The following is a 26930-nucleotide window of genomic DNA, read 5'->3' on the forward strand; positions in this document are numbered from 1 at the left end:
TAGCTAATAGTTAAGATAAGTCCCTGACACGCCGGGGAGTCGGCTTTCTATAAGGCAGGTGGAGGAGGCGACCTGTGTTTTCAGTGCTGCAGTCGCACGCTTCACTTCCAGTGACGTCATGAATATTTATAAGCTATAATGAGCGGGACCGGAAGTGAAGTGTGCGTAGCTGCTGCTGTGAAGGAAGGGGGTAAGAAACACCCGAGAGAAGAGATGTATACCAGGGGAGACAGACCAGTGGGGGTGACTCGAGTATAAGCCGAGAGGGGCACTTTCAGCCCAAAAAGTTGGGCTGAAAATCTCGGCTTATACTCAAGTATATACGGTAGCTTGTTAGGGTTATGGTGAGATCACATGGTGAACAGGAGCTACAGTCTGAGGAAAGGGCTAAAAAGCCTTCACTAGACCCCTGTACAGCTGTATAATGAGGCCCAGGCTTTATAGTGAAGGGACAGGAGTGAGAGCCTGATCCCAGGAGCTACAGTCTGAGGAAAGGACTAAAAAGCCTTCACTAGACCCCTGACAGCTGTATAATGAGGTCCAGGCTTTATAGTGAAGGGACAGGAGTGAGAGCCTGTGCCCAGGAGCTACAGACTGAGGAAAGGGCTAAAAAGCCTTCACTAGACCCCTGTACAGCTGTATAATGAGGCCGAGGCTTTATAGTGAAGGGACAGGAGTGAGGGCCTGTTCCCAGGAGCTACAGTCTGAGGAAAGGACTAAAAAGCCTTCACTAGACCCCTGTACAGCTGTATAATGAGGCCCAGGCTTTATAGTGAAGGGACAGGAGTGAGGGCCTGTGCCCTGGAGCTACAGTCTGAGGAAAGGACTAAAAAGCCTTCACTAGACCCCTGTACAGCTGTATAATGAGGCCGAGGCTTTATAGTGAAGGGACAGGAGTGAGGGCCTGTGTCCAGGAGCTACAGTCTGAGGAAAGGGCTAAAAAGCCTTCACTAGACCCCTGTACAGCTGTATAATGAGGCCCAGGCTTTATAGTGAAGGGACAGGAGTGAGGGCCTGTTCCCAGGAGCTACAATCTGAGGAAAGGACTAAAAAGCCTTCACTAGACCCCTGTACAGCTGTATAATGAGGCCCAGGCTTTATAGTGAAGGGACAGGAGTGAGGGCCTGTGCCCTGGAGCTACAGTCTGAGGAAAGGACTAAAAAGCCTTCACTAGACCCCTGTACAGCTGTATAATGAGGCCGAGGCTTTATAGTGAAGGGACAGGAGTGAGGGCCTGTGTCCAGGAGCTACAGTCTGAGGAAAGGGCTAAAAAGCCTTCACTAGACCCCTGTACAGCTGTATAATGAGGCCCAGGCTTTATAGTGAAGGGACAGGAGTGAGGGCCTGTTCCCAGGAACTACAGTCTGAGGAAAGGACTAAAAAGACTTCACTAGACCCCTGTACAGCTGTATAATGAGGCCCAGGCTTTATAGTGAAGGGACAGGAGTGAGGGCCTGTTCCCAGGAGCTACAGTCTGAGGAAAGGACTAAAAAGCCTTCACTAGACCCCTGTACAGCTGTATAATGAGGCCCAGGCTTTATAGTGAAGGGACAGGAGTGAGGGCCTGTGTCCAGGAGCTACAGTCTGAGGAAAGGGCTAAAAAGCCTTCACTAGACCCCTGTACAGCTGTATAATGAGGCCCAGGCTTTATAGTGAAGGGACAGGAGTGAGGGCCTGTTCCCAGGAACTACAGTCTGAGGAAAGGACTAAAAAGCCTTCACTAGACCCCTGTACAGCTGTATAATGAGGGCCAGGCTTTATAGTGAAGGGACAGGAGTGAGGGCTTGTTCCCAGGAGCTACAGTCTGAGGAAAGGACTAAAAAGCCTTCACTAGACCCCTGTACAGCTGTATAATGAGGCCGAGGCTTTATAGTGAAGGGACAGGAGTGAGGGCCTGTGTCCAGGAGCTACAGTCTGAGGAAAGGGCTAAAAAGCCTTCACTAGATCCCTGTACAGCTGTATAATGAGGCCCAGGCTTTATAGTGAAGGGACAGGAGTGAGGGCCTGTTCCCAGGAGCTACAGTATGAGGAAAGGGATAAAAAGCCTTCACTAGACCCCAGTACAGCTGTATAATGAGGCCCAGGCTTTATAGTGAAGTGACAGGAGTGAGGTCCTGTTCCCAGAAGCTACAGTCTGAGGAAAGTGCTAAAAAGCCTTCACTAGATCCCTGTACAGCTGTATAATGAGGCCCAAGCTTTATAGTGAAGGGACAGGAGTGAGGGCCTGATCCCAGGAGCTACAGTCTGAGGAAAGGGCTAAAAAGCCTTCACTAGACCCCTATACAGCTGTATAATGAGGTCCAGACTTTATAGTGAAGGGACAGGAGTGAGGGCCTGTGCCCAGGAGCTACACACTGAGGAAAGGGCTAAAAAGCCTTCACTAGACCCCTGTACAGCTGTATAACGAGGCCCAGGCTTTATAGTGAAGGGACAGGAGTGAGGGCCTGCTCCCAGGAGCTACAAACTGAGGAAAGGGCTAAAAAGCCTTCACTAGACCCCTGTTATGATTGGGTCACCGAGGAGGAAAGCAAGACCAAGCTAAGCCACAGAAAACCAGAGAGGTTGGTAACTAAGCGGATGCAGACCCCTGATCCTGTCCACACAACTAGCAGTAGCCGTGGAGCGTACTTACGATGATTCTAGATGCCTTGACACAGCCGGAGAACTAAATAAGCCTAAAGCAGAAAGGGGAAATCTAAACTGCACCAGAGCAGACCCCAAATGAATAGATAGCCCCCAAACATATATTGTCGGTGAAACAAGATGAAAACACAAACGCAGGTAGGAAAATAGACTGAGCACACGATGGGGCCCACACTGACTAGACAGGACAGGAAAGGAAAGACACTGTCTGCAATCACGCAAAAAACCCTGCAAAAAATGCCCAACACGTCTGATAGAAAAAATACTGAAGTCACTAGACTTCGCCCACTATATCAGCACTCTGGTATATTCTGAAAACAGAGCAAAGAGAGGCCAATCTAATAAGGGACAAAAACAAACTGGCACAAACAGTAACATAAGGATGGAAATTCAGCACAGCCGCAGGCGGGGCTGGCTGACCACACAGAACTGAAATAGACAAAACCAAATCAAATGTGAACAATAGCAAAAGAACACTTAGATTGAGCATGCAGGGACTGAGCTGGAAACTAAGGCCTCAGGAGGCAGGAAAAAATCACCAGTAGGGATAGAGGGAGTCGGCTGTCTAAAATCCAGTCAGAAACTCCCAATGTCCAATCGTCCTCCTCATTATCAGGTGGCAGGCCTCTGTTAATTAGATCAGCTCCATTACCTCCTGTAAACACCAGAGGCAGCCCAGAAAGAGAATTCGCAACCCCTCTGTCAATACAACCATCTCCACTACCTTCACCAGCAACCAGAGGTAGGCCAGAAAGTGAATTCACAACAGACCCCTGTACAGCTGTATAATGAGGCCCAGGCTTTATAGTGAAGGGACAGGAGTGAGGGCCTGTGCCCAGGAGCTACAGACAGAGGAAAGAGCTAAAAAGACTTCAGTAGACCCCTGTACAGCTGCATAATGAGGCCAGGCTTTAAAGTGAAGGGACAGGAGTGAGGGCCTGTTCCCAGGAGCTACAGTCTGAGGAAAGGGCTACAAAGCCTTCACTAGACCCCTGTACAGCTGTATAATGAGACCCAGCCTTTATAGTGAAGGGACAGGAGTGAGGGTCTGTTCCTAGGAGCTACAGTCAGAGGAAAGGGCTAAAAAACCTTCAGTAGATCCCTGTACAGCTGTATAATGAGGTCTGGGCTTTATAGTGAAGGGACAGGAGTGAGGGCCTTTTCCCTGGAGCTACAGTCTGAGGAAAGGGCTAAAAAGCCTTCCCTAGACCCCTGTACAGCTGTACAATGAGGCAAAGGCTTTATAGTGAAGGGACAGGAGTGAGGGCCAGTGCCCAGGAGCTACAGTCTGAGGAAAGGGCTTAAAAGCCTTCACTAGACCCCTGTACAGCTGTATAATGAGGCCCAGGCTTTATAGTGAAGGGACTGGAGCGAGGGCCTGTTCCCAGGAGCTACAGTCTGAGGAAAGGGCTAAAAAACCTTCACTAGACCCCTGTACAGCTGTAGAATGAGGCCCAGGCTTTATAGTGAAGGGGGCCTGTTCCCAGGAGCTACAGTCTGAGGAAAGGGCTAAAAAGCCTTCACTAGACCCCTGTACAGCTGTAAAATGAGGCCCAGGCTTTAAAGTGAAGGGACAGGAGTGAGGGCCTGTTCTCAGGAGTTACAGTCTGAGGAAAGGGCTTAAAAGCCTTCAATAGACCCCTGTACAGCTGTATAATGAGGTCCAGGCTTTATAGTGAAGGGACAGGAGTGAGGGTCTGTGCCCAGGAGCTACAGTCTGAAGAAAGGGCTAAAAAGCCTTCACTAGACCCCTGTACAGCTGTATGATGAGGCCCAGGCTTTATAGTGAAGGGACAGGAGTGAGGGCCTGTTTCCAGGAGCTCCAGTCTGAGTAAAGGGCTAAAAAGCCTTCAGTAGATCCCTGTACAGCTGTATAATGAGGCCCAGGATTTACAGTGAAGGGACAGGAGTGAGGGCCTGTGCCCAGGAGCTACAGTCTGAGGAAAGGGCTAAAAAGCCTTCACTAGACCCCTGTACAGCTGTATAATGAGGCCCAGGCCTTATAGTGAAGGGACAGGAGTGAGGGCCTGTTGCCAGGAGCTACAGTCTGAGGAAAGGGCTAAAAAGCCTTCACTAGACCCCTGTACAGCTGTATAATGAGGTCCAGGCTTTACAGTGAAGGGACAGGAGTGAGGGCCAGTGCCAAGGAGCTACAGTCTGAGGAAAAGGCTTAAAAGCCTTCACTAGACCCCTGTACAGCTGTATAATGAGGCCCAGGCTTTATAGTGAAGGGACAGGAGCGAGGGTCTGTTCCCAGGAGCTACAGTCTGAGGAAAGGGCTAAAAAGCCTTCACTAGACCCCCTGCACAGCTGTATAATGAGGCCCAGGCTTTATAGTGAAGGGACAGGAGTGAGGGCCTGTTCCTAGGAGCTACAGTCTGAGGAAAGGGCTAAAAAGCCTTCACTAGACCCCTGTACAGCTGTATAATGAGGCCCAGGCATTATAGTGAAGGGACTGGAGTGAGGGCCTGTTCCCAGGAGCTACAGTCTGAGGAAAGGGCTAAAAAGTTTTCACTAGACCCCTGTACAGCTGTAAAATGAGGCCCAGGCTTTAAAGTGAAGGGACAGGAGTGAGGGCCTGTTCTCAGGAGTTACAGTCTGAGGAAAGGGCTTAAAAGCCTTCAATAGACCTCTGTACAGCTGTATAATGAGGTCCAGGCTTTATAGTGAAGGGACAGGAGTGAGGGTCTGTGCCCAGGAGCTACAGTCTGAAGAAAGGGCTAAAAAGCCTTCACTAGACCCCTGTACAGCTGTATGATGAGGCCCAGGCTTTATAGTGAAGGGACAGGAGTGAGGGCCTGTTTCCAGGAGCTCCAGTCTGAGTAAAGGGCTAAAAAGCCTTCAGTAGATCCCTGTACAGCTGTATAATGAGGCCCAGGATTTACAGTGAAGGGACAGGAGTGAGGGCCTGTGCCCAGGAGCTACAGTCTGAGGAAAGGGCTAAAAAGCCTTCACTAGACCCCTGTACAGCTGTATAATGAGGCCCAGGCCTTATAGTGAAGGGACAGGAGTGAGGGCCTGTTGCCAGGAGCTACAGTCTGAGGAAAGGGCTAAAAAGCCTTCACTAGACCCCTGTACAGCTGTATAATGAGGTCCAGGCTTTACAGTGAAGGGACAGGAGTGAGGGCCAGTGCCAAGGAGCTACAGTCTGAGGAAAAGGCTTAAAAGCCTTCACTAGACCCCTGTACAGCTGTATAATGAGGCCCAGGCTTTATAGTGAAGGGACAGGAGCGAGGGTCTGTTCCCAGGAGCTACAGTCTGAGGAAAGGGCTAAAAAGCCTTCACTAGACCCCCTGCACAGCTGTATAATGAGGCCCAGGCTTTATAGTGAAGGGACAGGAGTGAGGGCCTGTTCCTAGGAGCTACAGTCTGAGGAAAGGGCTAAAAAGCCTTCACTAGACCCCTGTACAGCTGTATAATGAGGCCCAGGCATTATAGTGAAGGGACTGGAGTGAGGGCCTGTTCCCAGGAGCTACAGTCTGAGGAAAGGGCTAAAAAGTTTTCACTAGACCCCTGTACAGCTGTAAAATGAGGCCCAGGCTTTATAGTGAAGGGACAGGAGTGAGGGCCTGTTCTCAGGAGTTATAGTCTGAGGAAAGGGCTTAAAAGCCTTCAATAGACCTCTGTACAGCTGTATAAAGAGGTCCAGGCTTTACAGTGAAGGGACAGGACTGAGGGTCTGTTCCCAGGAGCTACAGTCTGAGGAAAGGGCTAAAAAGCCTTAACTAGACCCTGTACAGCTGTATAATGAAGCCCAGGCTTTATAGTGAAGGGACAGGAGTGAGGGTCTGTGCCCAGGAGCTACAGTCTGAAGAAAGGGCTAAAAAGCCTTCACAAGACACCTGTACAGCTGTATGATGAGGCCCAGGCTTTATAGTGAAGGGACAGGAGTGAGGGCCTGTTTCCAGGAGCTAGAGTCTGAGGAAAGGGTTAAAAAGCCTTCAGTAGATCCCTGTACAGCAGAATAATGAGGCCCAGGCTTTATAGTGAAGGGACAGGAGTGAGGGTCTGTTCCCAGGAGCTACAGTCTGAGGAAAGGGCTAAATAGCCTTCACTAGACCCCTGTACAGCTGTATAATGAGGTCCAGGCTTTATAGTGAAGGGACAGGAGTGAGAGTCTGTGCCCAGGAGCTACAGTCTGGAGAAAGGGCTAAAAAGCCTTCACTAGACCCCTGTACAGCTGTATGATGAGGCCCAGACTTTAAAGTGAAGGGACAGGAGTGAGGGCCTGTTCCCAGGAGCTACAGTCTGAGGAAAGGGCTAAAAGGCCTTCACTAGACCCCTGTACAGCTGTATGATGAGGCCCAGGCTTTATAGTGAAGGGACAGGAGTGAGGGCCTGTGCCCAGGAGCTACAGTCTGAGGAAAGGGCTTAAAAGCCTTCAATAGACCTCTGTACAGCTGTATAATGAGGTCCAGGCTTTACAGTGAAGGGACAGGAGCGAGGGCCTGTTGCCAGGAGCTACAGACTGAGGAAAGGGCTAAAAAGCCTTCACTAGACACCTGTACAGCTGTATAATGAGGCCCAGGCTTTATAGTGAAGGGACAGGAGTGAGGGCCAGTGCCAAGGAGCTACAGTCTGAGGAAAGGGCTTAAAAGCCTTTACTAGACCCCTGTACAGCTGTATAATGAGGCCCAGGCTTTATAGTGAAGGGACAGGAGTGAGGGCCAGTGCCAAGGAGCTACAGTCTGAGGAAAGGGCTAAAAAGCCTTCACTAGACCACTTTACAGCTGTATAATGAGGCCCAGGCTTTACAGAGAAGGGACAGGAGTGAGGGCCAGTGCCAAGGAGCTACAGTCTGAGGAAAGGGCTTAAAAGCCTTTACTAGACCCCTGTACAGCTGTATAATGAGGCCCAGGCTTTATAGTGAAGGGACAGGAGTGAGGGCCTGTTCCCAGGAGCTACAGTCTGAGGAAAGGGCTAAAAAGCCTTCATTAGACCCCTGTACAGCTGTATAATGAGGCCCAGGCTTTATAGTGAAGGGATAGGAGTGAGGGTCTGTGCCCAGGAGCTACAGTCTGGAGAAATGGCTAAAAAGCCTTCACTAGACCCCTGTACAGCTGTATAATGAGCCCCAGGCTTTATAGTGAAGGGACCGGAGTGAGGGTCTGTGCCCAGGAGCTACAGTCTGAGGATAGAGCTAAAAAGCCTTCATTAGACCCCTGTACAGCTGTATAATGAGGCCCAGGCTTTATAGTGAAGGGACAGGAGTGAGGGTCTGTGCCCAGGAGCTACAGTCTGAGGAAAGGGCTAAAAAGCCTTCACTAGACCCCTGTACAGCTGTATAATGAAGCCCAGGCTTTACAGAGAAGGGACAGGAGTGAGGGCCTATTCCCAGGAGCTACAGTCTGAGGAAAGGGCTAAAAAGCCTTCACTAGACCCCTGTACAGCTGTATAATGAGACCCAGGCTTTATAGTGATGGGACAGGAGTGAGGGCCTGTTCCCAGGAGCTACAGTCTGAGGAAAGGGCTAAAAAGCCTTCACTAGACCCCTGTACAGCTGTATAATGGGGCCCAGGCTTTATAGTGAAGGGACAGGAGTGAGGGCCTGTTCCCAGGAGCTACAGTCTGAGGAAAGGGCTAAAAAGCCTTCACTAGACCCCTGTACAGCTGTATAATGGGGCCCAGGCTTTATAGTGAAGGGACAGGAGTGAGGGCTTGTTCCCAGGAGCTACAGTCTGAGGAAAGGGCTAAAAAGCCTTCACTAGACCCTGTACAGCTGTATAATGAGGCCCAGGCTTTATAGTGAAGGGACAGGAGTGAGGGCCTGTGCCCAGGAGCTACAGTCTGAGGAAAGGGCTAAAAAGCCTTCACTAGACCCCTGTACAGCTGTATAATGAGGCCCAGGCTTTATAGTGAAGGGACAGGAGTGAGGGCCTGTTCCCAGGAGCTACAGTCTGAGGAAAGGGCTAAAAAGCCTTCACTAGACCCCTGTACAGCTGTATAATGAGGCCCAGGCTTTATAGTGAAGGGACAGGAGTGAGGGCCTGTTCCCAGGAGCTACAGTCTGAGGAAAGGGCTAAAAAGCCTTCACTAGACCCCTGTACAGCTGTATAATGGGGCCCAGGCTTTATAGTGAAGGGACAGGAGTGAGGGCCTGTTCCCAGGAGCTACAGTCTGAGGAAAGGGCTAAAAAGCCTTCACTAGACCCTGTACAGCTGTATAATGAGGCCCAGGCTTTATAGTGAAGGGACAGGAGTGAGGGCCTGTGCCCAGCAGCTACAGTCTGAGGAAAGGGCTAAAAAGCCTTCACTAGACCCCTGTACAGCTGTATAATGAGGCCCAGGCTTTAGAGTGAAGGGACAGGAGTGAGGGCCTGTTCCCAGGAGCTACAGTCTGAGGAAAGGGCTAAAAAGCCTTCACTAGACCCCTGTACAGCTGTATAATGAGGCCCAGGCTTTATAGTGAAGGGACAGGAGTGAGGGCCTGTTCCCAGGAGCTACAGTCTGAGGAAAGGGCTAAAAAGCCTTCACTAGACCCCTGTACAGCTATATAATGAGGCCCAGGCTTTATAGTGAAGGGACAGGAGTGAGGGCCTGTTCCCACGAGCTACAGTCTGAGGAAAGGGCAAAAAAGCCTTCACTAGACCCCTGTACAGCTTTATAATGAGGCCCAGGCTTTATAGTGAAGGGACAATAGGGAGAAAAGTGGGGAAAGGAGCCAGAAGAGCCGGACTGCCCATCACTAACCTGCAGAGCCGCACTCCACATATATGACTGCTCTGTGCACAGGACCTGTGATGAGGTCATAGGAGGGGAGGAGTCAGGGGTCACATGATCTCTGGAGTGAAGAGGCTCCATGGAGACTTCTCCTCAGTCAGTGACATTCCCGCCATTATTCGCCCCTCACTACTGGCACAATTACCCCGCGCCGCCTTTTCTACACAGTGTTATGTGTGGAATGTAACGTGTGATTTCTCTGGAGGGAAATAGACCCCACATGAGGGAATTATCACCAGTTACTGGCCGTCTACTATATGGCGGCATATGATTGTGCTATCGACTCCACACCAGGAGCTAAAATGTCCAAATCTCGGTTATTTCCTCCCTTCCAGAGTCTGGCTGAGGCCGGGGTCACACTTGGGAGAAACTCGCCCGAGTCTCGCACCTCAGGGCCCTTGTGGATTAGCCTCTGTAGGGGAAACGACACCGGCTGTCAGGGACAGGGGGCCCCAACATAAATCGGATATTCGCTGTAAGAAAACCCAACCTGATGCCGCCATTCGGGGTAACCAATGCTCCGGCAGTCTGTGACAATGTCAGTAATTATATTTTTCTCACTGATCGGTAGATTTGTGGTAATTTTCCTGGATGATATATTGAGTTACTCCCGTCCTCTGGAGGAGCATGCTGAGCATGTCAGACAGGTTCTCCAGGTTCTACGTGACAACTATTTATTTGGTAACCTGGAGAAATGTCAATTTGTGGTACAGCAGGTCCAGCTCTCAGGACATTTGGCTTCTGCATTGGGGTCTCAGATGGACCCCATTACGGTCCCAGCAGTCCCTTCATTGGTTTGGACTATAAGCCGCACTGGACCATAAGACGCACCCCAAATTTTCAGAAGGATAATAGGGCAAAAGTTAATGCGTCAAATGGGGGTCTGTCCCACAGTCTGAATTCAGTAAACCCAGGGGGGGGATCGGCAGCGCTGGTGGAGCCGGGTCACAGGAGGTGTTCGGGGATCCGGCGATGATCTGACTTATCCCAGGCTGGTGCAGCAGGAGCCTCTGTAACATCTGTAATCTCACTGAGCCCATTTGGAGTAAGGGGGTTTAGTTTATAAATCCAGAAGATTTCTTCCCGATGTAGTTGTCCAATGCGATTCTGATCCTGTGGGGGAATCTCCTCTGTGGGGAATATTCTCAGTTGTGTGGAATCTTTCTTGTGTTTGATGGTGCAGTGACGTGAAAGCCCATGTTGGAGAAAACCCTATGGAGTATTGGGACGGTGTGAGTTCAGCCTTTTGTGGAGGGGTTGGGTCGTCCTTCCCACATATAATTTCTGGTATGAGCATATAATCACGTATGTAACATATCTGGTGGAACATGACATGGGAGTTTTGATCGGGAAAATTTTCACCAGTAGAAATAAGGGTGAATTCATAGAGACCATGGCAGATAATATTCACACCTAAGAAATCTAAGTTATTCTGTGCAAATTGTGAATAAATCTCATATTAACCTTATTCTCCTCGTTCAGATATTTAATGAAATCATTAACCCCTTTCTGTACCAGCCCACACCAGAAACACATCATCCACGTACCGGTGGTCCGCACGGAGGTGTCAGGTGGGGGTTTACACTATAAATATATTTATTTTCAGTCTGACAAGAACAAATTAGTGAGACTGCAGCATCCGGCGCCCCCATCGCTGTCCCCGTCATCTGGGTGGACCAGCTGCCCCCAAAAGAGAAGGCCTTATGGGACAATATAACATTCAGGCTTTCCAGGATGAATCCAATATAGTCATCTGTTTCAGCAGTTTTTTCCATAGATTTTTTATTGCTTCCAGTCCTGTGATTTGTGGAATTCGTGCGTACAAGCTCCCGACGTCGATCAAAGCCAATTTATAACCCTCCTGCCAATCTATATCGGGCACAATTCTCTATAATCTCCGGTGTCCTTGATGTGAGCAGGTGCTATTCTCAGTAATGATCTCAGACACCGGTCTATAAATGTAGATAAAGATTCTGGTACTGATCCGACCCCGCACACTATCGGGCGGCCTGGTGGGGGCGCTGCGTCTTTGTGAACTTTAGGAATATAATACCAATGTGGCTTGTGTGGAAATTCAGGGAAGAGTTTCTCTGGTATTTCTTAGACAATCGTCCCTTCTCGATGTGAAATCTCAGAGAAGATCTTAGTTGTTCCTTCTCGTTATTTGTGGGATCAGCGCTTGTTTTTCTCTGTGCTGCTCTCTGATCGCTGTCTTTCTGCTCCTTACTATATTGTCCATTGCTATTAACACTACATTATTGCCTTTATCGGCTTCTCTAATAACAGGATCTTGGCAGTTTTTATCTCCTTCAGTGCTCGCTGTTCTTTTTTGTTACATTATCTGTTGTTTTTGTACAGCACTACCTGTGTCTTTTACCACTCTGTAAAAAAACATAAAAACAATTAACCCAATCTGTTGTGAGTTGATTTTCCCCTTCACCGTCGATGTCTGATGAACTCCCTCTTCTGGTGAAGGAAGGTAGTGAGGCTGATTACCAAACACCTGATCTGGTAGATGATGACTGGGTAACAAGAACTTCTGACTGGATATAAGGCAGTCGACGCCCTTCTGAGCCGCTGGTGATTTCTCTGCTGGATTCTTGGAGACCAGTCTGAGTCCCAAAGATAAGTTTTTTCTCTGCTATTGAACTTATTAGTTTTGTTTTGTTTACCTTGTTTTTTGGAGTTCAGCCATCCCCAGTCGGGGGTGTGCTGAGTTCCATTTTTGTCTCTGATCAGTTTGTCTTTTTGCTCTGTCTTCAGAATTTACCTGAGTGCTGATATAGTCATTTTGAAGTCCTAGCGACTTCAGGGCCTGTTTTTCCTATCAGACGGTTGGGACATTTTTTGGTAGGGTTTTTTATGGATTGCAGACAGCAGCTTTTCTATCCTGTCCTTTTTTAGTTAGCTTGGGCCCCATCGTTTGCTCAACCTATCTTTCTATCTGTGTTAGTGTTTTCATCTTGCTTCTCCGTCATTATACACTCACTGGCCACTTTATTAGGTACACCATGCTAGTAACGGGTTGGACCCCCTTTTGCCTTCAGAACTGCCTCAATTCTTCGTGGCAGAGATTCAACAAGGTGCTGGAAGCATTCCTCAGAGATTTTGGACCATATTGACATGATGGCATCACACAGTTGGCGCAGATTTGTCGGCTGCACATCCCTGATGCGAATCTCCCATTCCACCACATCCCAAAGATGCTCTATTGGATTGAGATCTGGTGACTGAGGAGGCCATTTGAGTACAGTGAACTCATTGTCATGTTCAAGAAACCAATCTGAGATGATTCGAGCTTTATGACATGGCGCATTATCCTGCTGAAAGTAGCCATCAGATGCCTGTTCTTAGCTGAGAGGAGTGGTACCCAGTGTGGTCTTCTGCTGCTGTAGCCCATCTGCCTCAAAGTTCGACGCACTGTGCGTTCAGAGATGCTCTTCTGCCTACCTTGGTTGTAACGGGTGGCAATTTGAGTCACTGTTGCCTTTCTATCAGCTCGAACCAGTATGCCCATTCTCCTCTGACCTCTGGCATCAACAAGGCATTTCCGGCCACAGAACTGCCGCTCACTGGATTTTTTTTCTTTTTCGGACCATTCTCTGTAAACCCTAGAGATGGTTGTGCGTGAAAATCCCAGTAGATCAGCAGTTTCTGAAATACTCAGACCAGCCCTTCTGGCACCAACAATCATGCCACGTTCAAAGGCACTCAAATCACCTTTCTTCCCCATACTGATGCTCGGTTTGAACTGCAGGAGATTGTCTTGACCATGTCTACATGCCTAAATGCACTGAGTTGCCGCCATGTGATTGGCTGATTAGAAATTAAGTCTTAACACACAGTTGAACAGGTGTACCTAATAAAGTGGCCAGTGAGTGTATGTTGGGGGCTGCCTATTGCTTTGGGGTCTGCTCTGGGGCAGTTTAGTTTTCCCCTTTCTTTCTTTAGGCCTATTTAGTTCTCTGGCTGTGATCGAGGTGTCTAGGGCATCGTAGGAACCCCCCACGGCTACTTTTAGTTGTTGTGGATAGGAGCAGGGGTCTTCAATCCGATAGCTACCAACCTCTCCGGTTTTCTAGACTTAGCTTGTATTTTTGTTTTTTTCCTCCTCCGGTGACTCATTCATAACACCGATCAGTAAACACCGGAAATAGAAAAAATGTGAGAATGACAAAATCACGTTTTTATGGTTGGCACAATTCCACAAAAAATGCTGTAATGAGCGATCACAATTGTACTAATAAAAACGTTATCTCGTCCTGCAAAAAATAATCCATCATACAGCTTCACCGGAGGAAAATAACAATGTTACGGGTCTCGGAAAATGGAGAAACTACTCAGAAAATCTTTCTTTGCAAACCTCAGATTTTTTTTTCTCCACTAAAAGAATAATAAAAACTGGACATGTTTGGTGTTGCCATAATCATAGTGATGAGGAGAATCATATTACATGGTCAATTTTACCACAAAATGGACAAAAACAATTCACAAAAAACAATGTCAGAATTGTTTTTTTCACAATTTCACCTCACTTGGAATTTTTTCCTCATTTTTGAGTACAATATGTGGTAAAATTAAGGGAGTCATTGAAAAGTACAACTCGCCCCGCAAACATCAAGCCCTCATATGTCTATGTGGCCAGAGAGATAAAGAGTTATGGCTCTGGGAAGAAGGGAAGGAAAAATGGAAACAAAAAAACGAAAATGGGCCGCAGCATGAAGGGGTTAATTGCGTCTTTCTGCCACTTAAAGGGAAAGATAGAAATTAGTTGTGTCAGGTCAGCGTTATGTTCATGGCTTCTGATTTAGAGGAGTTAACTATAAAAACACATACCTGTGATTCCAGCTTCCTCCGTGTCTCTGGCACCGATAGGGTCCTGGTTACCAATAGGGGGCGACTGGGAAAAGATCTGGTCACTAGGGATGGACGAACCCAAACTGTAAAGTTCTGATCCAAAGCTTGTAATAGCATAAAATTAATAATAAACATTATACTTACCTGTCTAAATGGATCCGGCGATTAAATCCCTGACATCCCAATGGTGTAGATGAAGTTCTCAGCTTCTCCCCTTTCCTATAGGGGGTTTGGTGGAATTCGTTCTCTACACTCTTTATTACATAGAACAGTTTTCTCTGATCTCAATGTGTCTTATTTGTTTCTTATTTCCCCATAATACACCGGTCACAAGATCGCCGATCTGCACTTTACTCTCCGATGGTGACGATCCTCTAGACATCCGGACAGTCAGGAGCATTGGACCCCATCTGTGTCTCCCCACTATTCTAACAATGGACGCTCTCTCCGCGATCATTTCCTCCTCTATACGGTTATTACGGGGAATGACGCTGTGATGACTTCTCTTCTGGGAGAGACACAGATCACATGTGACTAATATTGCAGTGTGAAGAGAAACTTATATTTCCGGTATTTTTCTGCCCTTACATTGTGGGTTATGAGGTGTTTGGGGCTTGTTTTTTGTTCCGCCCTTTTCCCTTTGTTTTTATCTTTCCAGTTGGTAATTGGGATTCTAATATAAGCCCATATATCCCGGGAAGTGTCAGGTGCTGGGATCTCATTATATTATTAATAACAATTTCATTCCCGATTATTCCCGTCATTTATTGCTCATTACATTCTCTCTATATAATAACAGATTCCTCTTTGTTACACGTCCTAATACTGATCATTTATATCTCTATACTGTAGAGGAAACATTTCTAGGAGTGTATACACTTCACCACAAACACTTCCCATAGATTTTATTATCATCACTGTTATTAAGCTGCTTTTCTCTTTATATCTTTACCATATCACTGTTTATTCTCTTTTCTTACCCGTTGCACAGTTGCACTCTCACTGGTCACTTGGTGGGGTCACATTTGGCTCTTTTCACCTGCATTGTTTTGTTTCCGGACCCCCCTCACTATCACTTCACCTGACTGATCGCTACCAGATGGCTCTATGCAGCATTATCCATCTTGGTCTTACCAACAGGTTTTCATCCTGATCCTCCTGCTTCACTGGGGAAGATGTGACCGGGGAACAGCCCCAATTCCTTTAGGAGCACCCCCACTTTACCCCAGAGTTACTCCCCTTGCCTGGATTAGTGCAGGACCTTGGCGTGTTGGAAACACTTATCCGTACCCTCTGAGGAAGCTGACGGGGTGAAACGCCCGTAAGAGGGAATAGTGGTGAATCTGCCATCTTTCTCTGTACACTCCCGGCATGTCGTCTGTAGGATCTGTAATCTCCATCTCTTGTTAGGATGGTTCCTCCTTTACACTATATGGGCTGTGCTGTATTCCTGGGATATCCCATATAGCACTGGCTGCACTTTATATCTCCTATCTGTATCCCAGGGATGTAATGCGCTGTCAGCTCTTTATTCTCTCACTATTTATACCCTTTGCTCTGTGTCCTCTCATTATATAAGCTATTCATCTATAAGTGCACAGGATCTATTCCCCTTATACACTGATATCCAGTGATAGATCTACAATCCGGTTACAGATATCTATGTATGGATTTATCTTACACTCAGTAAATACGGAGCACTTATCTCATGTCCACCTTGATAGTGACGCTCTCTTAGGATACATGTTACTCTATGATGGCACTTTTGCACATGGCCACTAGATGGCGCTACATTTGACATTTGCCTGAATTTTTATATCTACACCTGGTTTACACAAATTATATTTTCTTGTGGTAACTCTATACTATTTACCATTAGAAGCTGAGTATTTCTGTAATTATCTGTATGTATACATGATTGATTACCACTTCTGGCTCTGTAAAAACAATCCCCTTTAACCCCTTTCTAACATCGGGTGTAAATGTACTTCCTCCCTTTGATGTGGGCTCTGGCAGTGAGCCGACATCTTTTCCGTCACATGTCAGCTGTATTGAACATCTGCCATTTGCCCCTAACAGCCTCTGACAGCGGCATTTAATGCGCACTTCCAGCAAGCACATCGGAAATCCGCCCATCGGTGACCCCGTCACATGATCATAGGTCACCGATGGGTTGGCATGACAACCAGAGGTATCCAGTAGACCTCTATGCTTGTCACTGCCGGAATGCTATGAGCGCCACCAGCTAGCCAAAACCGCATGGACCAGGGATCGTCCCGCCGAACTCCTGATCTCCTTTTAACATGTTCAAAACGCTACTCAGACAACACAGGGTGAGGGTAAAACAGTGTGGGCAATGCTTTATTGTACCACAGAACAGGCAGATAACACATAGAACAGTCCCAGCAAAATATTCAAGATTGGGCACATTACAGAGTCTCACCCTTCCACTGACCCGCCAGGAAAATAGCTTCTGTGACTTCAGATCTTCCAGGGTCGCTACCCCAGCTGTGTCACACACACAGAGAGGAGGTAACGACAAATGTAGGAAGATGACAGTCCATACAAGGCCAGTTGATCTGAGGATCACAACCTGTCTTCATCTTCCAGGGTCTGTTACTCCACCTGTGGCACACACACAGAGAGGAGGTAACAAAAAGTGTAGGAAGATGACAGTCCATTGAGTCCATACAAGGTACAAGGCCAGTTGATCCAAAGATCACAATCTGGCTTCTCCAAATGTAGCCATGGTTCAGTGATGGTCAGTGGAGCAGATCTGTATTCTTCCAACCGAGGCTGAAAACCCCTAGGTTGTTTCCTATAGAATGATAGATCAGTGTCCCTTGTGATGATGTTGTGGCTGCTGTCCTGTCTCTTGTCCTTAGGATGAATAGATGTCTTGGCAGAATCTCTCTGGCTATTTCTCTCTCTCAGTCTCTTTATACAGAGGCATGTAACCTATTTTTACACTTAACAAGTGTCCCTCATTCAGTATTTACATAAAGGGTAAGAATGGAGGTGAGATTATTATAGCATTACTTGATTATTTAAACTATTTGCATAGTTTTTCCCTCTCTGCTTTAGATGTCACCAAATTGGCTCCATAATACAATGTATAATTAGCATATCAGCAAACATCACTAGTGATCAAGGATAAGCGCACATTAAAAGTCAATATTACCGGCTTACACACACAAAAGTCTCTTTTCTTGACCAACTAGAAATCAACACTTAAATTGAAAGCCAACATACAGATAACATTCTATTATTCTTCATTTGCTAAAAAATAGTCATCTGGTTAATTAAGATACAATGCTGGATGTCTTCACAATGCCAAAAGTAAAAATAAAATTTTTAAAAAATATAAAAAACAATATAAAAGTTCAAATCACCCCCCTTTTCAAAATAAAACAATAAAAAAATCAAACATACACATATTTGTTATAGCCGCGTTCAGAATCGCCCGATCTATCACTATAATAAAGAATTAACCGATCGCTAAATGGCATAACGAGAAAAAAGTCAAAACACCAGAATCACTTTTTTTGGTCGCTGCATCATTGCATTAAAATGCAATAAAGGACGACCAAAAGATCGTATCTGCACCAAAATAGTATCCATTAAAATCGTCAGCTCGGCACACAAAAAATAAGCCTTCACCCAACCCGAGATCATGAAAAATGGAGACGCGACGGGTATCGGAAAATGGTGCAATTCTTTTACACTTTACCTAATAAAGAGGAGTTATTTTTACTGATACAGTGGGTATGGAAAGTATTCAGACCCCTTTACATTTTTCACTCTTTATTTCATTGCAACCGTTTGGTAAATTCAAATTCATACTATCTATTCCTGACACTGGAGTGGCTTATAAACTTCCGAAGTATATAGTTTGGTGTTTGGGATCTGCCAATATGTGGCTAGTTTTCTGTTTCGGATAACATGATATATGATTTTAGGTTTTTTTTTCTCATTTAGTCTCTCTTGACTATAGGTCAATATTAAATAGTCTCTTAATGAGTCGCCTTTGGTGAGGATGATGAAACCCGTAGAAATGAGAGTGAGTGTGTATATGTCACCTCACCCTATATACTGAGATGTGGGGTAGATGTTTTTTCTATTAGTCACTTTCCGACTAACCTTCAGGGGGTGAATTATGGGTATAGTTTTACATTTGCAATAAGGTTTAGTTTTATCCTTTCATCAGCAAACATGAGGAATGACAAGAGACAACCCATGAAGATTCAATTTTGGTTAAAACTATTCTAACATTATAACATTATGAACATAAAAAAGGCTTCTCTCCTGTGTGGATTCTCTGGTGCTTAAGACATTCTGATTTAGTGTTAAAACATTTCCCACATTCTGAACAGGAAAAAGGCTTCTCCCCTGTGTGAGTTCTTTGGTGGGTAACAAAATGTGATTTATGTGCAAAACATTTCCCACATTCTGAACAGGAAAAAGGCTTCTCCCCTGTGTGAGTTCTTTGGTGGGTAACAAAATGTGATTTATGTGCAAAACATTTCCCACATTCTGAACATGAAAAAGGCTTCTCCCCTGTGTGAGTTCTCTGGTGCCTAACACAATCTGATTTATTCATAAAACATTTCCCACATTCTGAACATGAAAAAGGCTTCTCCCCTGTGTGAGTTCTCTGGTGCTTAACACAATAAGATTTATTATTAAAACATTTCCCACATTCAGAACAGGAAAAAGGCTTCTCTCCTGTGTGAGTTCTTTGGTGGATAACAAAATGTGATTTCTGTGCAAAATATTTCCCACATTCTGAACATGAAAAAGGCTTCTCCCCTGTGTGAGTTCTCTGGTGAGTAACAAAATGCGATTTCCATACAAAATATTTCCCACATTCTGAACATGAAAATGACTTCTTTGCTTTAGGAGCAGTTTGTTTTTTAATGCCTCTTTTGTGACTTTGATTTTCCTTAGTAGTCAGTAATGAATCAGAAGATGGGACCTGTTTCATAGGATCAGAGGACAGATCTTTGCTGTGAATAGATGATATATCTGGAGTAACAGTAATCATTTCAGTTATATCTTGTAGGATCTCAAGATCATCAGATTTAAAAATTGAAGATGTCATCCGTTGCTCTGATCTCCTGGTACAGTCATCTGCTAAGATAAAAAAACTTTTTTTAAATAAAATATCCTTGAGTTTTTTATATTTTTGAACGTTACTACTTATACTGTCCATAAAAATGGCAAGCTATGTAAAAAGTTTAATTATTTACCAAGACAATGACAGTTCACAGTCTAATAGAAAATCTTGTTGGATGAACCAGTAGTGTGCGGTGTTCAACTGTTTGTTCATTCTGCCTCCCAAATATCAAATATAAAGAAACCAATCAATGTTATGTAGGCGAAAATAATACCAATTCTCATCTCACAAAAACAAGTCCCCACTCAGGTCCATCATCTGTCAATTGAAAAACAGAGGTTCCCGCACTATTAGTGGCTCAAAGGCTGTTGAAAAGCAACAAGGTTTCTATAAACCAATCCAGCAAAATCCGCTCTCACTTCGGAGTCTTGCAGTGTGCGCAAACAACATTTAGGATCCCTGTATTTAGCAATATTATAGTGAGAAGAATCCACTTAATATTTGGTGTGTGTCTCCAGGAGCACAATCTGGGCACTATGTGCTGGGTAATAAAATGGCAAATGTGTAATTTTCACTCTCCAACATCCACTGCGTGTTAATTCCCAGAAAGTGGCTGTGGAGTCAAAATATTCACTCCTCCTAAGGTTTATAACCCGCAGTGAATTAATTTATAAAATGGAATCACTTTATTGGGATTTCGACTATTCTGGTTTTCTGTCATTTAGTTATATTAGGGCTTCTGCATATGGTGTGTCCAATCTCATCTGGGATCTGTTCCTGCTGTCCAGCTGGAGTAATCTGCTCCCTACTTCAGCCAATTGGAAAGTAGCACACCCTACTAAAGCGCAAAGCACATGGCCGGAATCTGCCAGATACAGCGCTGTTCTCCTCTGGTTCAGTCCTCTGTGCTCAGCTTGTGGCTTGTGTATTTGTTTCCTGCTGTGACCGTGGCCCGTTTACTGACTACTCTTGTGTCTTCTGATTCTGTCCTTCTGGTTCTGACCCAGCTACCTGACTATTCTTCTCGCCATCTAACACCACACAATAGCAGGTAACACCATGGTCCAAGCCTAGGGGTCCCAGTGTAAGTCCAGATCCATGTAATTGTGTTAAAGGGCGATGAGCAAGGCAATCCTTGTGATATGGAAAGCAGAGAAGATAGAGCCAAGCATGTTCATGGTGGACATCTTTTGAGCTGCCATGTGACCATGAACAGTGCTCCCAATACATTGTGTCTGCAAACTATTCCAGCTAGATCTGCATTCATATAGCTAAATGGCGCTCCTTCCCTTCTGAACACTGCCGTGTGCCCAGACAGTAGTGTACAACCGTATGTAGGGTATAGTGCGAAGCTGGAAAATAATTTCTAAGATCCATTTGTTTTCTATTATCCTTTGTGAAGAATTCCAAACTTACCACCACATAAAGTGACACACGTCAGATATTAATGATGGGGCCTGATTAGGAACTACTGAAATGATCAAACTCCACAGTCTCCATCAGTAATAAATGAGTAACTAGTGGTGAAACCTCTCTGGTGTAATTAGAGTATGAAGCCATATAAACCATATGAAGCGCATCAATCCCTCTAATCTTCAATAAGGTCGCATCGCTATTATGACATGATCTAAAATGTTGGGGAATGGTTTCCAGATCCCCAATATCGACACTGTCTTGGCCGCGCCAATGTCCCGCACATGCTCGCGCACTCGAATCCTGAGTTCTCTTGTTGTCAGACCCACATATATTTTGGGACAAGGGCACGTGGCATAGTAAATCACGTTTGAAGTTCCACAGGAAATTCTCTGTCTAATCTGGAATTCCCTTGTCCCATCTGATGAGAAGAGAACTAGAGGGATTGATGCGCTTCATATGGGGATTAGGGGGGGTCACAACAAACATTTTTTTATCACAGATGGAACTCAGGTGGTTCATTCAACTGGACACCATGACCCCTAATGGACTCAATGAAGTTTTGAGCTTCGCCCCATTCCTATAGTCTTTGGGGATTTAACAATTATGCATTAATTGGTCCCGGATATTATTTTCTTTTTTGTTAATGGATTCCCAATGGGATGATTTGCATTATTCTCTTTATAGTATATTCCATATGGATATATGGGTATGTTTATAGGCATTTAATATATAGTGTAATAAAACACTCCGGTATCGCCTTTGCTGGGGTCAAAGGTCACGTGCATTCAGCATGAAACTCAGGCGCAGAGCTGGGATTCGGGTGTAACTGACCCTGGGTCAGGTTTATTAACGGTGAAAGCAATGCAAAAGGAAATAAAACATAAAACAAATCCTTGCCTGTCCGGCACTAACTAAACAATGGACAACCTAACTACCAACTGGCGGGCTTCTCCCGTCCAGCCAAACCACAGTTGCAGTGGGCACTGCTTTCACTCACGTGTGTGTCTCACACAGACAGACTCTCTGTGTTCCCAGGCTGAGACACTCACACAACCACCTGGCATCCTTTTATATCCACCTCCCATTATCCATTAGTAAGCAGGTGCGATACTGACCAGACTAGGCCACATAGGAAAGGAATCTGGGCGAGATATACCTGCCCTCATCCACTATTCCCACATGATTCTCACATATCCCCCCCTTCTGCTCAGACCACTCCGGTCGAGCAATGACACCCGCCAAACAGTGCACTCGGGACAGGGCATCTGCATTTCCCATCTGTACCCCTGGGCGGTGCTCCACCGTAAAAGTGTAGGCCTGCAGGGCAAGGAACCACCGGGTCACCCGGCTATTCCGTTCCTTGTTCAAGTGCATCCACTTGAGAGGGGCATGGTCAGTGATCAGCCTGAACTTTCGGCCCACCAGGTAATATTTGAGGGCCTCTAGAGCCCACTTAATGGCGAGGCACTCTTTTTCTACGACTGCATACCTTTGCTCGTGTTTATTCAGCTTCCTGCTGAGATAGAGGACTGGGTGTTCCAATCCGTCCCTCACTTGTGAGAGTACGGCCCCGATACCGGTATCAGAGGCATCTGTTTGTACCACAAACTCGCTGCGGAAGTCCGGAGTCACCAGTACGGGCTGAGAGCAAAGTGCCCGTTTTAGGCTATGGAAGGCTTCTTCAGCCGCTAAACTCCATTTAATCATGACGGAGTCTTTCCCTTTTGTAAGATCCGTCAGGGGGGTAGCGATGGCTGCAAAATTGGGTATGAACCGGCGATAATAACCGGCGATCCCCAGGAAGGCCTGCACCTGCTTCTTGTTGACAGGTTGCGGCCAGTCCTGAACCGCCTGAATCTTATCAACCTGGGGTTTAACAACACCCCTCCCAATTACATACCCCAAATACCGGGCTTCTTCTAGCCCAATGTGACATTTCTTGGGGTTCGCGGTTAGACCTGCCTCCCACAGGTCGTCAATCACAGCTTGTACTTTCTGGAGATGAGTCTCCCAGTCCAAGCTGTAAATGACAATGTCGTCCAAATAGGCCAAAGCGTACTGCCTATGTGGCCTCAGGACTCGATCCATCAGTCTCTGGAAGGTCGCCGGTGCTCCGTGCAGTCCAAACGGCATATACACATACTGAAATAGACCTTCTGGGGTAGCAAATGCTGTCTTTTCTCTTGCAGCCTCCACCAGAGGGATCTGCCAATACCCCTTTGTTAGGTCTAGGGTCGTAATATACCGGGCTTTTCCTAACCGATCTATTAACTCGTCGACCCGGGGCATGGGGTAGGCATCAAATTTTGAGACCGCATTCAGTTTCCTGAAGTCATTGCAGAATCGGATGGTGCCGTCCGGTTTAGGAATTAGCACAATTGGGCTGGACCAAGCACTGTGCGATTCCTCAATGACACCTAACTCTAACATTGCCTTCACTTCTCGGGAAACGGCTTCACGGCGCGCTTCCGGGATTCGGTAGGGCTTTACGTGAACTGTGACACCAGGTTCCGTTAAGATGTCATGTTTTATTAGCGTAGTCTGCCCGGGTTTTTCTGAGAAAAACTTTTGGTTGTGAAGTAGAAACTGCCTGACCTCAGTCTTTTGCCGCTCCGAGAGAGTCTCTGCAACCCGTACCTCCGGTATGGTATGCGAGCAGACAGGACGGGCCAGCTCCGCTGACAAGGCAGACCGATCCTTCCAGGGCTTTATCAGATTTACATGATAAATCTGTTCAGGTTTCCGTTTACCTGCCTGGTATACTTTGTAGTTTACTTCACCAACTCTTTCCTTGATCTCAAAGGGGCCCTGCCACTTTGCCAGGAACTTACTGTCCACCATGGGGACCAGGATCAACACCCTATCTCTGGGTGCAAACGTACGGATCTTGGCGCCCCTATCATAGATTCTTTTTTGGGCTCCTTGAGCCTGCATCATGTGTTCTTTGACGATAGGCATAACAGCCGCAATATGGTTCTGCATTTGTGTGATGTGATCTATCACCGTTTTAAACGGAGTGACCTGACCCTCCCAGGTTTCTTTTGCATCGTCTAACAGTCCGTGAGGACGTCGGGCGTACAATAACTCGAAAGGCGAGAACCCCGTGGAAGACTGGGGCACTTCCCTGATGGCAAAAAGCAAATACGGAAGTAAATAGTCCCAGTTCTTCCCATCCTTGTCTATCGCCTTTCTCAGCATCTGCTTCAGAGTTTTATTAAACCGTTCGACCAACCCGTCTGTTTGAGGGTGATACACGGATGTGCGTAATGGTTCGATTTGTAACAATCGGCAGAGCTCCTTCATTACCCTGGACATAAAGGGGGTCCCCTGGTCGGTTAGTATCTGTTTTGGTATACCGACCCGACTAAACACATGCACCAGTTCCTTGGCAATCGTCTTGGTGGCCGTGTTACGCAAAGGTATGGCCTCCGGGTAACGAGTGGCATAATCCAAGATGACCAGGATATGTTGGTGTCCACGTGCAGACCGTGGAAGGGGCCCAACTAAATCCATCCCAATCCTCTCAAACGGGACTTCAATAATAGGTAGGGGTACCAAAGGGCTACAGAACCGGGGCTTAGGTGCAGAGGCTTGGCAGTCAGGACAAGACTCACAATATACACGAACATCTTGATGCATGCCGGGCCAAACAAAACAGTGTAATATCCTTTCGGTGGTTTTCTGGACACCCAGGTGACCTCCCATCACATGTCCGTGGGCCAGGTCTAGCACCTGCCGCCGGTAGGGTTTTGGCACGACTAATAGTCGCACCGTGTCTTCCCCCTTTTTCTCTATCTGATAGAGTAAATCATTCTCCAGAACCATGTAAGGATATGCCAGCCTAGAGCCAGGTTCTACGGGTACCCCATTTATCACTTTTACATTTGTCCTAGCCTGAGAAAGGGTAAGGATCCTTTATTTGCTCGCTTTGGAAGTCATCTTTCTGAACTTCTAAATCTGGCAAATGGGGAGGTGGACGGCTGTCGGCCTCCTCCTCTTCCCCGGTCTCCTCCGTATCACCCGTTATGACTGAAAACGGGAACTGTAGGTCATTTCCAGCAGACTCTTCCCCCGAGTCTTCCGGGGAGACCTCTTCCAGGGGTTCGGGACCCACACGAGCCCTCGGAGAAGAATCATGTACACTATTACCCGAGGGCATCAACTGATTCTCCCACAATTGCCAGAAGTGGGGAAAATCCCGGCCCAGGATAACATCATGCAATAACGCAGGGACGAGTCCCACTTTATGTTGCACAGACCCATAGGAAGTAGTAATGCATATGACCGCGGTGAGGTACGAACAGGTGTCTCCATGCACACACGTTACAGAAAATTTGTCTGATGGTCCAGTCGGGTCTGACACCAGACTGGCCTTCACCAGAGTCACCACACTTCCCGAGTCTAACAATGCCACCACATTTTTGCCATCAACAGTTAAATCACACAAGTGTTTTTCCACATCCTTTTGACCGGCATTCACACTCACTACCCGTGCAACCATAGACATGCGGTTTTTAGAGTCTGTGACGTCGCACTGCATGGGTTCAGTAGTGACCGGACAGTTCGCAGCAATATGTCCCATCTCTTGGCAGCGGAAACACCTAACGGGCCCCTTGCTTAGACCATAGTTCGTTACTCTCGGCCTCGCAGTGCGGGCAGTCCCGTTTTCCTCCCCCACTGTCTTAGGGATTTTTCCATCTCCCCTACTCCCTGGAACAGTCTTACCGGTTCCACGTGGAGATGATGAAGAACAAGGTGGGGTAGCGTCGTCTCGGAGTCCTTCCGCCACGGAGTAACGTTCAACCAGATCCACCAGTTGATCTGCCGTCGTAGGATTTCCATGGCTTACCCACTTCCTCAGGGCTGGCGGTAGAGCTCTCAAGTACTTGTCCATGACGACTCTCTGGATTATCTCTGGCGCTGTCAACACCTCGGGTTGTAGCCACTTCTTCGTCACGTGGATCAGGTCGAACATCTGTGACCGCGGTGGTTTATCCGGCTGATAAGTCCATTGATGCACTCTCTGTGCACGGACAGCGGTTGTCACTCCCAGCCGGGCCAAGATCTCGGCTTTCAATTTGTCAAAGTCCTGCGCAGCTTCAGGTTCCAAGTCATAATACGCCTTTTGGGCCTCACCGGAAAGAAACGGGGCAATCAGGCCGGCCCATCGTGCCTTCGGCCATTTTTCTCGCACCGCTGTCCGTTCAAACGTGGTCAGGTATGGCTCGACGTCATCTTCGGTCGTCATCTTCTGCCTATACCGACTCACGTGAATCACTCTCGACTCGGCTTCCGGGTTAAGCTCAGGTAAGCTTGCCAAGCGCTGCGCCACCTGCTGGAGAAGCGAACGATCGGTAACTGTCATGTCCACCAACTCCTTCAGCTGGGCCATTATCACCCGATTAGCTTCTTGCTGGACGGCGGTGGACTGTACCAGCGTTTTCACCACATCCTCCATGCTCATGCTTGCAACGTGATGCCCGCGTTCTCCACCACAATGTAATAAAACACTCCGTGATCGCCTTTGCTGGGGTCAAAGGTCACGTGCATTCAGCATGAAACTCAGGCGCAGAGCTGGGATTCGGGTGTAACTGACCCTGGGTCAGGTTTATTAACGGTGAAAGCAATAAAACATAAAACAAATCCTTGCCTGTCCGGCACTAACTAAACAATGGACAACCTAACTACCAACTGGCGGGCTTCTCCCGTCCAGCCAAACCACAGTTGCAGTGGGCACTGCTTTCACTCACGTGTGTGTCTCACACAGACAGACTCTCTGTGTTCCCAGGCTGAGACACTCACACAACCACCTGGCATCCTTTTATATCCACCTCCCATTATTCATTAGCAAGCAGGTGCGATACTGACCAGACTAGGCCACATAGGAAAGGAATCTGGGCGAGATATACCTGCCCTCATCCACTATTCCCACATGATTCTCACAATAGGTAATGAGAATTCCTCCTGTCCTTTTTCCTCCACAGGTCTATATCACACTCCCTCCTTTTTTCTGGCAGTGTGTTGTTTTTATATTATTTTTAATTTTTACTCTTTATTTTCACTAATCTTTTCTTGTATGTCAATAATTTATATTTAGTGACCTTGAGGACACCATATGTCTCCTTGGACCCTCACCCTGTACCATATCTATGTGAACCGCATCCAGCAGTCTCTACAGT

General features: G+C 46.8%; 2 protein-coding genes across 2 annotated transcripts in view; both read right to left on the reverse strand.

The window, feature by feature from the left end:
• LOC141082449 (gastrula zinc finger protein XlCGF66.1-like) overlaps window positions 1–26930 on the reverse strand; it is a 533652-nt gene that overhangs the window by 162612 nt on the left and 344110 nt on the right. The window lies entirely within an intron of this gene.
• On the reverse strand, window positions 16563–19523 carry LOC141082295 (uncharacterized). Its single transcript, XM_073566248.1, has one exon. The coding sequence runs from the start codon at window positions 19429–19431 to the stop codon at window positions 18499–18501; it is 933 nt and encodes a 310-aa protein (XP_073422349.1). The 5' UTR covers window positions 19432–19523; the 3' UTR covers window positions 16563–18498.

This window comes from Dendrobates tinctorius, unplaced genomic scaffold, assembly GCF_039654945.1.
Source record: "Dendrobates tinctorius isolate UK_male_01 unplaced genomic scaffold, ASM3965494v1 ptg000017l, whole genome shotgun sequence".
Taxonomy (NCBI): Eukaryota; Metazoa; Chordata; class Amphibia; order Anura; family Dendrobatidae; genus Dendrobates; species Dendrobates tinctorius.